Genomic DNA, 16,532 nt, shown 5'->3' on the forward strand with positions numbered 1-16,532 from the left:
CATATAGGAAATATATCGTTTTAGGAAACAATAAATCAGGTTAATGATAATGGTGAATTGACATAGTAAGGCAGTTATGAAGTATACCAAGAGAAATCTTTATCAGTCAGTCACATTAATGAATGGCCTAACTCTTATTAACTTATTAGTGTTATTCTTCAGAGTTCAGTATGCTGTTAGAGGCATATGCTCTAAAGGATATGTTTGCCTGTAATGGCCAAATTCTGTCTGCACTGCACCAGTAAAATGAGCATTAATGGCTCTGCTGAGAGCAGAAGTTGGGTTTTGTTTGTTTTACACCTATCTGTACGCAGTACATCAGCTGAGTAGCTCTCTCTAGACTGGGACTCGGGACCTGGGTTCTATTCCTAATTTTGCCACTGACCTTCTGGGTAATCTTGGACAAGTCACTTCATCGCCCTGTGCTTCAGTTTCCCCATTTGTAAAATGAGGATAATGATACTCTCTTAGTAAAATGCTATAAGAATTAGTTGGTGTTATTATTATTATTTATTACATCAATCTTTATCAGATAAAACATCATGTACATTTAAAAAAAACTGATCTTGGAAATAATGTCACTGATATAGGAATGCTGCGACAGATCAGTTGGTGTTGACCTAAAGTTTGAAAAGTAACTGTTGATTTTGGGTGCTTCAATTTTTTGATCTCCAAACTGAGACATCTTAAAGACTTCCTGATTTTCAGGAGGCAGGTGCTTAGCACTTTCTGGAGACCAGGCCCATTTAAGTAGTCACAAGTTGAGTATCCAAAAACTAAGGTACTCAGAATCAATAAAGTGATATGTCATACACAAAACCCTATAGTGCTTTTCAGGACAATAATTTATGATTTAAAATATTCTGGAAAAACAACAAATAAGAAAGGCAATAGCTGTGAAATATATGTAATACTGGATAGAAATCATTACAAACATTTTTCTGTACAACTTTGAAGATTTCTCTGCTTTTTTGATATATTAACAGTCTTTTACATTTTATTTTATTATCTTTCATATTTTTATTTATTTACTTTTGTCTGTGGAGTGCAGGAAAATGTGTTGTGTTTATAGCATGGTTTGCAAAAACGATTAGCTGCTAGAAGATAATTACATTTTTATTTTTCAGAGAACTGTGGGACATATTTTCCAGAAGTGAAAAATGATCCAGCCAAATATTTACAACGCTGCCCTGAGTCTGTAAAAAAGTGGCTAAGGCAACTGAAAAATGCTGGGAAAGTTCTGCTATTAATTACCAGCTCTCATAGTGACTATTGCAGACTCCTGTGTGAACACATCCTTGGGTAAGTGTACTGTTGATCTCAGTTCATTTCAGATTAGACCTCCCAGAGATCAGTAACTTTGGTTAAAATTAGAGAGATGGCCCTGAGCAGCAAGGATAGAGGTTTGAACTTTCTCAGATGTCAGGGAGTATTTGGATGTGGGGTTTTGGTTTGGGTCTGTTTCAAGTTAGTGTATTACATTACTTTAGAATAGGGAGAGCAGTAGTTATAGGCTATCATTAAGACTATAATTTTTATAAGTAATATTTCACATTTAATAACCAGTTTTTCAGAAGATAGGCCTTGTAAGGAGCAGAAGGATGACCTAGTGGCTAAGGCACTGGCCTGGATGGGAGAAGGTTTTTTCTTTATTAATTGTATTATGAATGGCCCTAGGGGCCCAGATCTAGATTATGTTATACTAGGCACTGTACAAACATATGGTGAGAGGCAATTCCTGCCCTGAAGCTCTTACGCTATAAATAGACAAGATAGACAAAGGGAAGCGAGGGGGGAAAGAGATGCAGAAAGATGTGAAGCAACTTGCCCAAGGTCACACAGCAGGTCAATGGCACAGGTATGTACTGGGTGAGATGAGTGCATAGGCACTTTAGGGCCATGCCTGGAGCCCCTGTCTGCTGACGTCGTGTGATTGTATCGCAATCTAAACTTCCATTTTTTAAATAAAAAGGAAGTTTCTAGCCTTTGCAGTTGTGAAGAAAGGCTTGAAAATGTGACTGAGGATTAACAGGTGCAATGATGTCTGCATGACAGCTTAGAAATGTAGTCCTGAGAAGCGTGAATGACCCCATGCATCTCAATATCATCTAAAACCCTTGGCTTTTGTAGGCCCTATCAACCCTACCCCAGCAGTGGACTCTGTGTGGGGCAGGAGAAATAGATTGCAATGGGCCTGGGCCTGGGCCAGCCCACCCTCCCAAGCAAATATTCCCCAGTTGTTGAGGTATGTAGCAAGGCCACCCCCTGCTACCTCCTCTGCCTCTCTGGGAGGGATCCCTGCTGCTCCTGAGGAGAAAAGTTCCCTTGTTGCCACTTTTGAAAGTGAGAAGGGGATCTCTTGCCACTCCCCTGCCTCTCTGGGAGTGGTCGGATTGGACCGTTTGTCATCACCACTCCATATGGAGAGCAGCGCCATAGCATTGGGATGAGGCCACAGAGAGGGCCTCATATCATGGTGTATTTAGAGTCTAAGATTGCTTTACTCCTGTCCTGGCTAAGAATAGAACCCAAGTCTCCTGACTCCCAGTCCACTGTCCTATCCAGTTCTCAGATCCACCGGCAACTTCCAGAGCTACCGTACTAATTCACTCAATCTCTGTGCCTCCAATTCCCTATGTATAAATTATAATAATACTTCTTACATTTATCAACACAACAATCCTGTAAGATATGTGAGATGCTCAGATACTCTATAATAATCCTTACAGAAGAGCCTATAAATAATTTATCACCACTGCTCATGCATGGTTGCCAAATAGATAATTGTGTACAGAAAACATATGTTTACAGTACTTAGGCAGAGTAGATAATTTTATGCACAAAGGGATTGCTGATATTAATTTGAGATATTAATCGAGATATACAGCTGCCAGTGATGGCACCCGTTTGTATCCACAGATTTTTTCAAGCTTGTAATATTAAGAATTTGGCTGGATGAGCCAAATACAACCCAAAGTTCTGGGGCTTAACTCCCACTAAAGTCTCTGGGACAAATCCATGAATGTAGTAAATAATGGTGAAGGTTACACAATGTGTGTATTGTTATTCATAAAACAGGTTTAGGTGGCAGAATATTGTAACATGAACTATTCTGCTGTCAGTGGGTGTGCCTAGTGAATGTATTACATATAGTAATCGGGTAGAAAAGGGATGGTGCAGCAGGAGAAGCACAGCTGGTATAAAAGTGTAAGACCCAGCTGCGTCCCAACAGCAGTACAACTCATGCCATGCCATTCCCAGTGCTCCCAGGACTAAACAGAATCCTGGCATCAGCAGCTACAACTCTACTATATTGAGACTTGCACCTGCTTCCACAAGGGTGGAATCTGTTTCTTCCCTCCATGCTTGCAAAAGAAAAAAAAAATAATGCTCAAGTGAGTAGTAAAGCTAAGGACTGATTCTCTATTGCCATGCACTTTCTGTTGTCATTTATATCAGCACTCCCGTTCATGTATTGGTTCCTGTGCATCCTTTTAATTGAGTGTGTAATGCTCTAATAGTTCTCTACTGGTGTGCAAGCCATCTTAAAGACAGTAAGGTGACATGCCACAGTGAAAGCCTGCTATGTCCATACTGCTGTATATAGATACATGTGACAGTGAAAGGCTCTAGCAGGGGGGAGCCAGCAGGGAAAGCTTCAGTAGATTCCCCTGGAGTTTTTCCCTGCAGCAGATGAAGGCTACAACAACTGAGAGCTGTTGGAGCCTTTCTCTGCTGCCTCCCCTCTGCCTGAGTATTTCCCCTCTGCTGGAGTCTTTTCCTGGGGATGGGAAAGGCTCCGGCAGCAGGATGCTATGCTGCTGAAAGTAGCAGTGTAGATGGGGAATCATGGGTTGGGTGAGTAGAGATCTGTGAAAAACTTGGGTACAAATACTCACCCTTCAGGCATGTCTTTACTCACCTAAACCACACCTCACCAGCTCCAATTCTACTTGTACCCCTGCCAGCAGAAGCTACACATGTACCTACTCTACACAACACCAAAAGATGCTAAAGTTGAAGTTAAAAACTGACACAGTCCTTTCTGCTCTCTTACTTCCATTACATTGTCAATAGGGACGATTTCCCTTCCTTGTTAAGCACAGCTCTCTTGAAAAGGTAGAGATTAGAAACAGTAGAAACGTAGTAGATCATCTTGTCCATTTCCATGCCGATGCAGGATTATGGCCTTCATTGTTTAGTGCAGTCCTGTTGTAAATGACTCAGGTAATGTGGCTTCCACCACTTCCCTTGAGAGTCTGCCTCCATAGTCTACTTGATGTCACAGTTAGAATTTTTTCCTCATGTTCATGTCCTCATGTTCACTGTTACTTGTACTGTTGAAATAAAGTATTTACAGTTACCATGTCACACCCTTAGTTATGATTTGACCAAGTTAAACATATTTTATTCTTAGCATCTGTTCTTGTTGGTTGGTCTTCCTCTTATTTCTCTTCCTTTTCTCGGACTTCCCTTCATTTTATCAATACTTTTCTAGTATTCAGGTATCCAGAACTGTGTGTACTATATATCCTGTGAGAGCCTTAGTACACAGTGAACTTGATCTTGAGAGCAACCTCAGCTTAGTCTCCCTCTTTTGCACTCACTACTTGACAGGTGCACTAATGTCGTTTAGACATCTACCAGTAAGTACTATAGTGAAGTATAGTGACTTCAAGTGAAATTTCTTTCATTTTAAGAGATATTGCTAGTTCTACCAGCATTCCCCATTTTAAGTTTAGATAACATATCTCCAACCAGTAGAATCTTTGAAAATAGAAGAAAAAATTTAAATGTATCCATTGTGCTATGTGATATTGAACTGAACTCACAAAAAGAGAGGTTAAAAGGTTTTATAGAGACAATCACAAGTTAAAGATGAAGGATTTTTACCAGTGGCAGTATTTCCTGCAAGAGGTTTTGCCTCCTGGGCAGGCAATAAGCAAGTTATTGGATGATTGTTTTGAATGTTGGAAATGGAGAAGAAACAAAAGCTTAATAAACACTTCTGGTGGAACTGAGGTGTTTAACCTCTATATTTTAATTAGGCTAGATCAGTTTGATGGGAAACTAAAGAGTATTTGAAAACCGATTTTGCTATTGCAAATACATTATTATTTTATCAGTAGTGTTCACTATAGTTTGAGTCTTCTGGTTGAGTATAGATAATAGGTTCTGTTCTTCTTCGAGTGCTTGCTCATGTCCATTCCATTATAGGTGTGTGCGTGCTTCCGTGCATGGTTACCGGAACTTTTTTCCCCTTAGCAGACCCCCTGGAGCCCCACGCACATGCCGCGGTACATGAGGCACTGCCGACCCTACAACCCCTCAGTTTGTTCTTTCTGCCTGTGATGGTTGCTGGAACTGCCTTTGCTTGCATCGCAAGTGCTCAATTCCCCTTGTTTTCAACTTTAATTATTTGTTGTTTGTGTTAATTAGGTAGATAGGTTAAGTAACTGTTGATAGTGGTAGTTAGGCACTTAGGGTAGTCCTGGCTGGGACTTTGCCGTGAGCAGGGTATGCCCCAGTCACCAGGCTTCAAACCGTGTGCCTACTTCAGGAAGGCTTTCCCACTAAGTGATCCCCACGATAGTTGCCTGAAGTACCTGGGGGAAGCCCATCGTAAGGAGAAGTGCAAAATCTGCAATGCTTTCAGACCTCGGACACAGAAAGACAGAGAAATCTGCCTGAAAGCTTGCTCATGGAGGCAGCGCTTTGACTGGCCTCTGAGCCAGCCAGCTCTGCCTCAGTACCAAGCGTGGCATCGGTGCAGAGTGCACCATCAGTACCGGCCCCGCCTCGGCACCGGGCCACATCTCCAGTCCAGAAGAAGAGGCGGAAGCAGCACTCGGAGCGTGGACACTCCCCCTCACCATCTAAGCAGGCAGGGTTGAGCACTGAACTGCCAGGAGCTGCTCAAAAGTGTGCTCACACCAGGAGCTGCTCAAAAGTGTGGCCTTCAACTTGGGGTTGGAGGTGGAAGAACTAAAAGAAGCATCAGACAGTTGTTTAATGTCCTAGCAGTGGCCGCCCCAGCTTGGGTGGCCCTCCCTGTCCATGAAGGGGTTCTGAAGATAGGGAAGGCCTAGTGGCAGACCCCTTCATCAGTGGCCCTGACATCTAAAGGGGCCGAGAAAAAATATTATGTCCCAGCCAAGGGGTTTGAGTACCTGGTAGACACAGCCAACCAGAGGGATAGACATGGGCAGTGCAGTTCTACACCGAAAAATAAGGACAATGAAAAGCTAGACCTGTTCGGGAGGAAGATTTATTCAATGGCAAGCCTATAGTTTAGGATTGCCAATCAGCAGGCTCTGCTGGGCAGGTACAATTTTAATCTCTGGGACTCACTGAAGTGCTTGGGGGACACTCTGCCCCAGGACCAGGCGCTGGACTTTAACACCATTGTGGAAGAGGGTACCACGGTGGCTAGAGCAGCACTCCAGGCGTCCTCAGACGCGGCTGATTCAGCGTGCAGAGCCATAGCTTCTGCCATCTGCATGCTTAGGTGCTTGTGGCTTCAATCCTCGGGGCTGTCTCAGGAGATCCAACAGTCCATCCAGGACCGTCCCTTTTGTCAGACCAGACAGATGCAAAGTTGCATGGTCTGAAGGACTCGGGCCACGCTCCGCTCCCTGGGTCTTTACACGCCACAGACATTTAAGCATCAGTCACGTCCTCAGGGCCAGCAACAGCAGAGGTATCAGCCATGGCCGTTCATGCCCTATAGACAGAGGGATATAAACAGGGGGTCTAGGAGATGCTATATACCCCCAAATTCCTCCTCAGCCCCACAGCTGGTGGTCAGGCAACCAAAGGAGGCCATTTTGATGGTGCACCCGAGGGTGGCATCCCAGTCTGTTTCCTGGATCCCTCCCGCCCCTTTTCAAATCGCCTAGCCCCCTTCCAGTCTGAATGGGACAAAATTACCTTGGACTGCTGGGTCCTTGGCATTGTCTCAGTGGGTTATGCCCTCCAGTTCATATCTACTCCTCCCAACAACCCTCCTTCCCCATCCCTCTTCAGGGACCCCTCTCAAAAGCAACTCCTCATTCAAGAGGTAGAGACCCTCCTCGGCCTGGGGGCAATGGAAAAGGTCCCACTGGACATGATGGGAAGAGGGTTTTACTCGAGGTACTTCATCATTCCCAAAGCAAAAGGTGATATACGGCCCATATCAGACCTGCTTTGTTTCAACAAATATCTCAAGAGACTCAAGTTTTGCATGGTCTCCCTAGCTTCCTTAATCCTGTCCCTGGATCCAGCAGACTGGTATGCTGCCCTTGACCTCAAGGACGCATACTTTCACATCTCTATTCTCCCCAGCCACAGACACTTATTCGCTTCATGGTGGCTGGCTGCCACTACCAGTTTACAGCTTTGCCCCTTGGCCTGTCCTCGGCCCCAAGGGTGTTTACAAAATGCATGGTGGTGGTGACAGCGCACCTGAGGTGCAAAGGGGTCCAAATTTTCCCCTACCTGGACGATTGCCTAATCAGAGCCAGATCCATGTCCTAGCTCCAGGACAGTGTGAACCTGACATATGCTGCCTGCTGCCGGCTGGGCCTGCTGATAAACAAGCAGAAGTCCACGTTAACTCCCGTGCAGCGGATAGAGTTCATCGGTGCAATCCTGGAAGCTTCCCAAGCCAGAGCCTTCCTGCCCCAGCCATGCTTCGAGGCAATGTCCTCTATCATTGCTCACCTGTATTGATGTCCTACGACAACAGCCAGACACTGCCTCTGGCTGTTAGGCCACATGGCGGCCTGCACCTACGTGGTAAGGCTGGATCGCCTGAAAATCAGGCCGCTTCAATCATGGCTGACCTCAGTTTACATTCCGAGCAGGCACCCTCTGGATCGGGTGGTCACAGTCCCCCCCAGGTCCTAGCCTTCCTAGACTGGTGGAGGACCCCCTGGGCAGTGTTAAGGGGTGTACCATTTGAAGAACTAGGCCCCTCAGTTACCCTGATATCCGATACCTCAGACCTAGGGTGGGGGGCCCATATCAGCGGCGACCTTGGCACACAAGGGGTCTGGTTGTGGGAAGAGAGGTGCTTATACATCAATGTGAAAGAACTGCAGGCTCTTCGCCTGGCATGCAAAGTGTTCCTCCACTTTATTGTGGACAAGGTGGTACAGGTGCTGACAGACAATACGGCAGCCATGTACTAATCAACAGGCAGGGGGGAGCCCATTCTTCAGCCCTCTGAAGGAAAGCTATTTGTTTGTGGGACTTTGCGGTGAGGCACGATTTTCACATGATAGCCTCTCACCTCCTGGGGGTGAGGAATGATGAGGTGGACCACCTCAGCAGGTATTTCTTACCCCACCATGATTGTTGCTACATCCAGAGGTGGTGTCCATGATCTTCTGGAAGTGGGGCTCTCCCCAGGTGGACCTGTTCGCATCAGCGTGGAACAAGAAATGCCCACAGTTCTGCTCTCTGTGGTCAAGAGGCCGGGTCAATCTCCGACGCCTTCCTCCTGCACTGGTCGGGGAATTTCATGTACGCATTCCCGCCCATTCCCTTCCTGCACAGAGTCCTGCTGTAAATCAAGAGGGACAAGGCAGACGTTATCTTGATCACACCGACTTGGCCACGTCAGCACTGGTTCAGCATGCTACTGGACATCTTCATCGCCTCTCTGGAACTTCCGAGATGGCACGATCTCCTGTCCCAGGATCATGGTAGCCTGCTGCACCTGGACCTGAACTCTGTGCAGCTCACGGTGCGGAGGCTTTGTGGCTGAGCATAGACAAGCAAGCCTGTTCGGCGCAAGTCCAGCAAGTCCTGCTGGGTAGCAGGAAGCCTTCCACGCACGTCGCGTATTGGGCTAAATGGAAGCGGTTTACCTGATGGGCAGAGTCCTGGGGTACCCTGCCTAATCTCTCGCCAATATACGCGATCCTGGAGTACCTGCTACAGCTAAAGCTCTAGGGCCTGGCTGTGCTCACCCTGAAGGTCCACCTAGCGGCTATATCGGCTTTCCATCAGCCTTTGGAGGGAAGATCACTTTTCTCCCACCCAATGATGATTAGATTCCTGAAAGAGGTGGAGAGGCTCTATCCACAGGTCATGACCCAATGCCTCCCTGGGACCTCAAGCCAGTTCTCTCATGACTCACGGGGGGTTCCCCTTTGAACCCATGGCTTCATGCCCTCTGCTCCTGCTTTCTTGGAATGTGGCCTTCCTGGTGGTCATTACCTCGACAAGAAGGGTCTCTGAGATTAGGGCGCTGACCTCGGAACCCCACCAATATTGATTTCTACAAAGATAAAGTTCAGTTGAGGCCACACCCGGCGTGGTTTCCCAATTTCATTATAACCAAGATATTTTTCTCCCTGTGTTTTTTCCCAAACCGCACAGTTCGGAGGAGGAGAGAAAGTGGCACTCGCTAGACATAAGATGGGCCCTGGCTTTCTACATCGAGCACATGAGACGGTTCCAGAGAGAAAGGCTCACCTGTCTCTGCCCAGTGCATCTCCTACATCTTCCTGCATGAGATTATGCTACGAGCAGGTGAAGGTGCTGCTTCCGGGAACCATCACAGCACACTCAACCAGAGCTCAAGTCTTGTCTACAGCCTTCCTAGCGAGAGTGCCCGTGCAGGACATCTGCAGAGCCGCCACCTGGTCATCAGTACATACCTTCACATCCGACTATGCCACCATCCAGCAGGCATGGGAAGACGTGAGCTTTGGCAGAGCGGTTCCGTAGGCAGCTCGTTTGTAACTCTGGTCCACCTCCAAGGTATTGCTTGTGAGTCACCTATAATGAATGGACATGAGCAAGCACTCGAAGAAGAAAAGAAGGTTACTTAACTTGTAACTGCTGTTCTTCAAGATGTGTTGCTCATGTCCATTCCAGGACCCACCCCATCCCTGCTGCCGGAGTTGGTGGAAAGAAGGAACTGAGGGGGCGTAAGGCCAGCAGCGCCTCATATACTGTGGCATGTGCATGGGACTCCAGAGAGTGTTGGAGCCAGCCCTACGGGGTCGGCTAAGGGGAAAAAAGTTCCGTTAATTGTGCACGGAGGCGTGCACACACCTATAATGGAATGGACATGAGCAACACATCTCGAAGAACAGCAGTTACAAGGTAAGTAACCTTTTTTTTTAGTGTGTCAAACAATAGAAAAATGGAAAGAGATTATCAGTGTTACTTTTGTCATTTCTACAACAAACTGACTTAGTCAAAACTTTAGTTTCTGTTCTCCCTTTTTTTTTTAAACCTTTGAGTTATATTCAAAACAGTGGTTCTCCCTAAATTCATTCCAGATGTCTTCCTTCCTCTTCTACACTTGATCACATGTGTCTGACACACTACATTGTCATGTTTGTTAATAAGATGACCTTGCATGAAAATCAGAGAGCGGAAAGGACTGTGTCAGTTTTTAACTTTAAAAGAAACCTTTAAATACTTCTGTTGCATCTCTCTACAATCATTTGATCAAATCCAAACATTTATCTAATAAACTCCACTGATCGTTAATAATCTAACGCATGTGTCTCATAACTATTGGAATGCAAATTTACTTTTGGAAAGCCTCTTTTAGTACATGTCAAAGGTCAGGATTGCATATTTTTATTCAGCTCTGGACATCTGGAATACAATCTGATTTTGCTTTTATATTTATTAGTGTTTCAGCTCATTTATACCCTGGCTTGTACTTGCTACTTACGATTCTCCTTCTTCATTCCAGAATAAGGCTATCCAAGAATTTTACTGGATGGTCCCAGTTAGTGCAAGCACTACAGCACATAAGCGCCTCAAAGAATCACTAATAAAAATACATAGCATGAATATACAATTGTTATATTTGCTAATATCCTCCAGTATTAAAATATAACTAGTTTAGCAACATTTTTCCACTTATGTACTACTTCAAACTAATTGATATTTTAATAACCTCCTTCAGAGACTTAGAGAGAAAAAATGTTTGGCCCCATTTTACAGCTGGAGATCATTTTTAGGGAGTGAGGTGAAGCAATTTGCTCAAGGTTGTAGAGGGAGCAATGGCTGGAGTTGGGAGTATTTACTCAGAAATATAGACTACATTCTCCTTTCGTCATTTTCACCTTGAAATAAAGGTGATGATAAATCATAATAATGTAATAAATGCCATAAGTATGGAACCAATAGAGCTAATAGCAAATAGTGAGTTTTGCATGAAGGTGGTATAAGTATTTTCATCCAGGTAAGTAGCTAGAAATAGCAGATGTATCATTTAATATTATACCTGTCCTAATTGGGGAAAAAACAAATCAGAGAGGGGGAAACGTGCATACTAAGGACCAGATTTTCAAATGTATTAAGTTGCAGATAAAGATGCAGATAGGCACCTAGGGGGATTTTCAAAAGCACTTAGTGACATCAATGCTTTGACAACCCCACTGTGTGCCTAGCACAATGGAGTCCTAGTCATGAGCCAGGAGTCTGAGGTGCTCTGGTAATACAAATTAATAATAATAGTAATAATAATCATTAGAGGGCTTCAGTCTCATGGGCTGTATATCCAACATGCTTTCACCAGTGATAAATTAACTTGGAAGAAAGTGGGTATGGGGAAATAGAAAGCATTAAAAAATCTCAAAGTACAAGTGGCATGAAAAATGTTTTCTAGAAAACTGTTTTGACTGTCTGTCTTATCTATATGGTTTTATTTCATTATTTTAAAAAAAAAGGCATTTCACGGTTATTTGACTTATTTTGTTGTTATTTTAGGAATGATTTTGCAGAGTTTTTTGACATTGTGATCACAAACGCTTTGAAACCTGGTTTCTTCTCTCAGACGCCAAACCAAAGACCTTTCCGATCCCTTGGTAAGACTCAATAATGTATAAATCTGTTTCTTACTCACTTAGATCTAAGAAACGGGAGATCCAGTCTACTAGTCCTGCAGGTTGAAACTCTGTGAGATTCAGATTCAAGCATTCAGATAATAAGTGGAAGTGATACGAGATTGTAGACAGGTAGATTAGTTCAATTTCCCAGGCAGACTACTTGGAAAGAATATTGAGGGAGTGGAGGAAAATAGAAGTTGTAATGCTGGAAGTGACCACAAATATAATGAAAACGAAGTAAGCTTTTGGTGCAAAACGGGGGGGGGGGAGTCAATATAATTTTGGGCTACATATATTGTGGTATTGCATGATTGAGCAGAATGGTGATAGTCCTTTCTCTGTGTAGGTAGTGCTGGCAAAGTCATACATAGAATATTGCATACAGTTCTGGGAAAATCCATTCCAGAAAGATTTAAACAAATTAGAGGGAATTAAGAAAACAGGAACAAATACACTTACAAGGCTGGATAAAATTATTTATGAGAAAAGTTTAAAAGTATCAAATGTTTATAATTTGGCTAAATAATGACTCAGAATCAGCATAACATTCACTTAAAAAAAATTAAAACAATCCCAAAGTTTGTTGCAATGTAGTGAATTAGGTAATTAAATCAAGGCATTATGGAATGGAGTGTACATAAAAGGAAGTGCTTGTTCATCAACAAATGTGAATAGAAATGTACAAGTCAAACGGTTTTGACTGCTTTTCATAAACATCCTCATGATTAAGTAACCTTCTGAAAATTAAGCTTACATGAAAAATAGCAGGTTCGCCCAACTTCTAATGTAGGGCAAATCCAAAAAAAAAAAAAAAAGGCATATAGAACTGTATTTTAGCATCTGGTTTTGGAAAAGACTGTCATTCCTTCCTGAAGGAAATGTTGCCTTTTGAACTCTTAAATTAAAAACTGTAATGAAGGAGTGTAATACATGGAAAATACTTTCTAATGGCATATTTATTTACATAGAAGAATAAAAAAAAGTATCTTAAATATATTTTGTAAAATAATTCTGTCAAATAGGAAACTGTCAAATTGATAGTCTGATGTAGAGTAACACAGACAGGAAGTCAAATAAAATATGAATGAAAAAGCAAAGATTTTAAAAGTGATAAGCTGTCAAGTTTAAAAGCATTTTTGCTAATTTATCATGATGGAAACTAAAAATAAAGTATAACTCACTTCAAATGCTTTTGAAATCATCAGTCTTCTCATGCTTTCAAATGGGGGTTTCATTCCCTGAGTCTTGGGTGTTGTTGTTGTTTATTTATGTTATAGTAGTGCCAGCCAGCTCCAGTCAGGATCTGGGCCTCATGGCAGTAGGCATTATACTAACACACAATAAGAGATGGCTCATGTTCTGAAGTGCCCAAACTACAGAAGTTACTAGCTAGACTTTCTCCAGCTTTTGTTTGCTTTGCTTTGCTTTGCTTTGCTTTGCTGGTATTTTTTTTTTCATTTGACTTGATCTCAATAAGAGCAAAATGGCCTCATCTTCTGAAAGACGAGTCAGAGTATTGAGGATACTGTAACATGGACAAACTTTTCCAAAAAAGACTGGACATTTTTATAAAGCATATTCTGATGTAGTAAATTGTTAACTATTTAAGATACTCTATAGTTTTACTTGAAGCACCTGAATAATGAGCAGAAAAAATTATGTGGGCATCATCTTATTTATACGTTTCTTTTTGTGGAAAATTTTGACTTTTTGTTGAAAAAAATAAAATGTGGAAATGTTTGGGTTCTGGCCAAAAATGTTATGTTTTTGGTTTTCTGATTAAAAAGTCAAAATTTTCTGCAAAGAAAAAGAAACCTTTCTGAGAAGTTCTAGTGGAAGTCTGTTGGGCCTTACCAATCTCTTTCCTTCTGCCTGTGCTCCTTGGATGGGCTGCATGAGGTCAGGTGGCTTCTGCCCAACAGCTTGTTCCTGGAATAGAAAGAACATGGGTTTATCAGTGCCCCTCCTTAAATTTGGTAATCTAGATAACTTGCCTGTCTACCCTACCTGCTGTTTCAATAGGGGTGAATTTCAATTACATTTCTCTATCCATCAGTAAGTCTAAATTTGCCCCAGTTTCCTAATATTGCTGAGTCAGTAAGGTTCTCCTGTTTCAGTGGATTTCCCTCCAAGGTGGGCTCACATTTAAAATGAGGATCTTGTTCTTGATTTCAACCCCACCCCAAAATTCCTGGGTGTTGATTGGGTTCTGGATTGAACCAATTGAGTCATTTATAGGTGGTGCTGGTAGTACTAATTTTTGCTTCAAACTTTGAAGGAAAATCTTTAAAGATTACTTAAGAGAAGTTTAAAATCACTAAGTCTCTCATTTCAGAAGGACCACTGTGTTCTGTAAATACTTCTAGGAAGAGAACATGACAAAGAAGTTATTTTCAGCAGTAATATGATACTGTGTAACTGAGCTGCAGGAATGAATTTTCAGTAGAAAGTAGTTTGGGAACTAATCCTTGAAAGTTCATTTTGATTGTGCAATTAAACACACATCATTACCTCATTTCTGAGAGTTTCAAAACATGTATCAATCAAGGAAACCAGAACACTGAATGCAGCTTTGTAAGTTTTACATAATCTTTTTTGTTAGAACCAAGGCACTAATTTTTATAATAACAATACATTTTTGTTTATATAGTGCTTCTTCAATGAACTGTGCTATAAATACAATAAATATAAATTAATATTTAAATTTAAAAATCATATTAATGGAATTTTCTTATGAAAATTAAAATCTTTTAAACAATTCTCTTCAGAGATCTCACATACCTCTGACTCAGACATCTGTGTTCCTTTAGATAGAGAAATTCCTTGAATGGTATATGAAATTCATAAATGTTGACATTAATCTTATAAATGAGGTCAGATCCTCAATTGGTGTAAATTGACATAGCTTCATTAAATCATTATAAGTACCTTGATTTACACCATCTAAGGATTTGTCCCAAGGTGTTCATGTCATGCAATGTCTGCCATGTCAACGTGCCAGTATCTTGAAAATGAGATATAAGAGCTTTTCATATTTTTGAAGTCAATTATGATCAGTTTTTTTTTTTTTAAAGATGTTGTAGTTCCATGAATTGAAGAGAAATCATGGAGCTGCTCATAGTTCTGTCTCACCTGGTAATTTCTGATATCATACTACTTCTATAACATTGAACCACAAATTTATAAGCATACATTGCCAATTAATATGTATCTAGAACTCATTGTTGAACACATGTGCATGAGCCCAACAAATTCTTTATTTTTTAAATTATTTTTCTCTTAAATTAAAAATTTCAGAGATAACTCTGACCTCTCTGACTGACTTCTGTAAGTTTGTGCTAGTGGGCATCTCATTCATATCTCATCACCTTGGCTAGTCGAGGGAGAGGAAAAATACAACAAATAATAGAAACCTTTCAAAGGTGCCTAAACTAGCCCTTTCTGTGCTCAATAATGTCTTGATTTGAAGATCTACTATCCCATAATATACTAGTGCTAGGATCAAGTTCTGTATCCAGTTGGAAAGCACTGTATCCCATGCTGTATAGGGATATGGTACTTGTTTCCATTCCCAGTGGCTCATGGAGATTTGTTTCTGCCACTCTCTCTAATACAGCATGGCATTTTGCTCACCTTGCGTCTCATAGCAGCACAATTTTTGGAGAAAGGGGGAACCTTTTTGTAGTTTGTTGGGTTGTTGGTGGGAAGAGGCGTTTTAATGGTGGCTGTTGCACAGAGGCTTGGAATGTTGGAGGTGGCTCCAGAGAGATTGAAGGATGAGAGCGCAAGTGAGGTGACTAACACTGAGTGATAGATGCTGTTTATCATATAGCCACGTATTCTCTGTCTATCTGATCTATGCGGTATTTGTTATTGAAACCAAAAAGAAGCTTTATGGAGATGCTTCATAAAGACAAGCTTTTTAAGCTCACAGGCTCCTTTTGGTACTATGGTGATGTTCCAAAAACCGTTCCAAGTTTTATATTTTCTGACATACAGTAGGCCAGGAAGGGCTGAATTTGGGTCTTGTATGCAGTCTATATTGAACTCATTACATGATAGTATTTGTTTTTGTGGACTGACTCATCATATGCAATTAAAAATTCAGAAGAGGCTAACAAAATCTAGCATGTCAGGCTCTCTGGCAGTTTGGTTTTTTTTCCCTCCCTTAGTTTTAACTGAGATGAGCAATAAACTATTCCATTCACCATATTGCAGCTGCCTAGAGAACTCAGTGTTATCCACAACAGCCTACCATGCTTTACATGGCATGTAAACAGATTACTCAAGGACTTCTAGTTCCTGAAAAAAGACAAATTGTACATACTCTAGACAAACAGTAAAAAGACAGGATGTATATTGCCTAATGATTGAGGACATTTACCCAAGAAATACTTGTTTAAACTTGCTTGATGTTACGGGATTACAAAGTTGTGGAAATCAACAGATATTTGGGAAATGAGAACTGGATAAACATCTTTCCCACTATATGTTCCCATGAAATGATGGTCAGTGAGTGCATTCTTGCAAATGACCATGGGAATTGGTGAGAAGGGAGGGTGCACTGTCAATTAAAGTTAAATCCTTATGTTCCGTTTCTTGTCAGATTAAAAATTGCCTTATTTACAGTATTACTCTACTTTGAAGTCTGTTTATACATATACAGTGTAAGCATTTAAAACATTT

The 16,532-nt window shown here is 41.9% G+C and overlaps 1 protein-coding gene and 1 long non-coding RNA gene across 3 annotated transcripts in view; one reads left to right on the forward strand and one right to left on the reverse strand.

Moving 5' to 3' along the window:
- NT5DC1 (5'-nucleotidase domain containing 1) overlaps positions 1–16,532 on the forward strand; it is a 219,492-nt gene that overhangs the window by 121,853 nt on the left and 81,107 nt on the right. For both annotated transcript variants that reach the window (XM_067546625.1, XM_067546624.1), the window contains exons 7-8: positions 1,128–1,302; positions 11,728–11,825. In XM_067546625.1, coding sequence (XP_067402726.1) covers positions 1,128–1,302; positions 11,728–11,825 — 273 coding nt within the window. The remainder of the gene's footprint in view (positions 1–1,127; positions 1,303–11,727; positions 11,826–16,532) is intronic.
- Positions 6,263–10,785, reverse strand: LOC137152209 (uncharacterized). Its single transcript, XR_010919485.1, has 5 exons — positions 10,685–10,785; positions 9,651–9,771; positions 8,328–8,548; positions 7,480–7,569; positions 6,263–6,724 (listed from the first exon to the last, which is right to left on the reverse strand). It is a non-coding gene; the product is annotated as an uncharacterized lncRNA (long non-coding RNA).

The sequence above is a fragment of the Emydura macquarii genome, unplaced genomic scaffold, assembly GCF_026122565.2.
Source record: "Emydura macquarii macquarii isolate MOO-44397 ecotype Brisbane River unplaced genomic scaffold, CSIRO-AGI_Emac_v2 contig_1146, whole genome shotgun sequence".
Lineage (NCBI taxonomy): Eukaryota > Metazoa > Chordata > Testudines > Chelidae > Emydura > Emydura macquarii.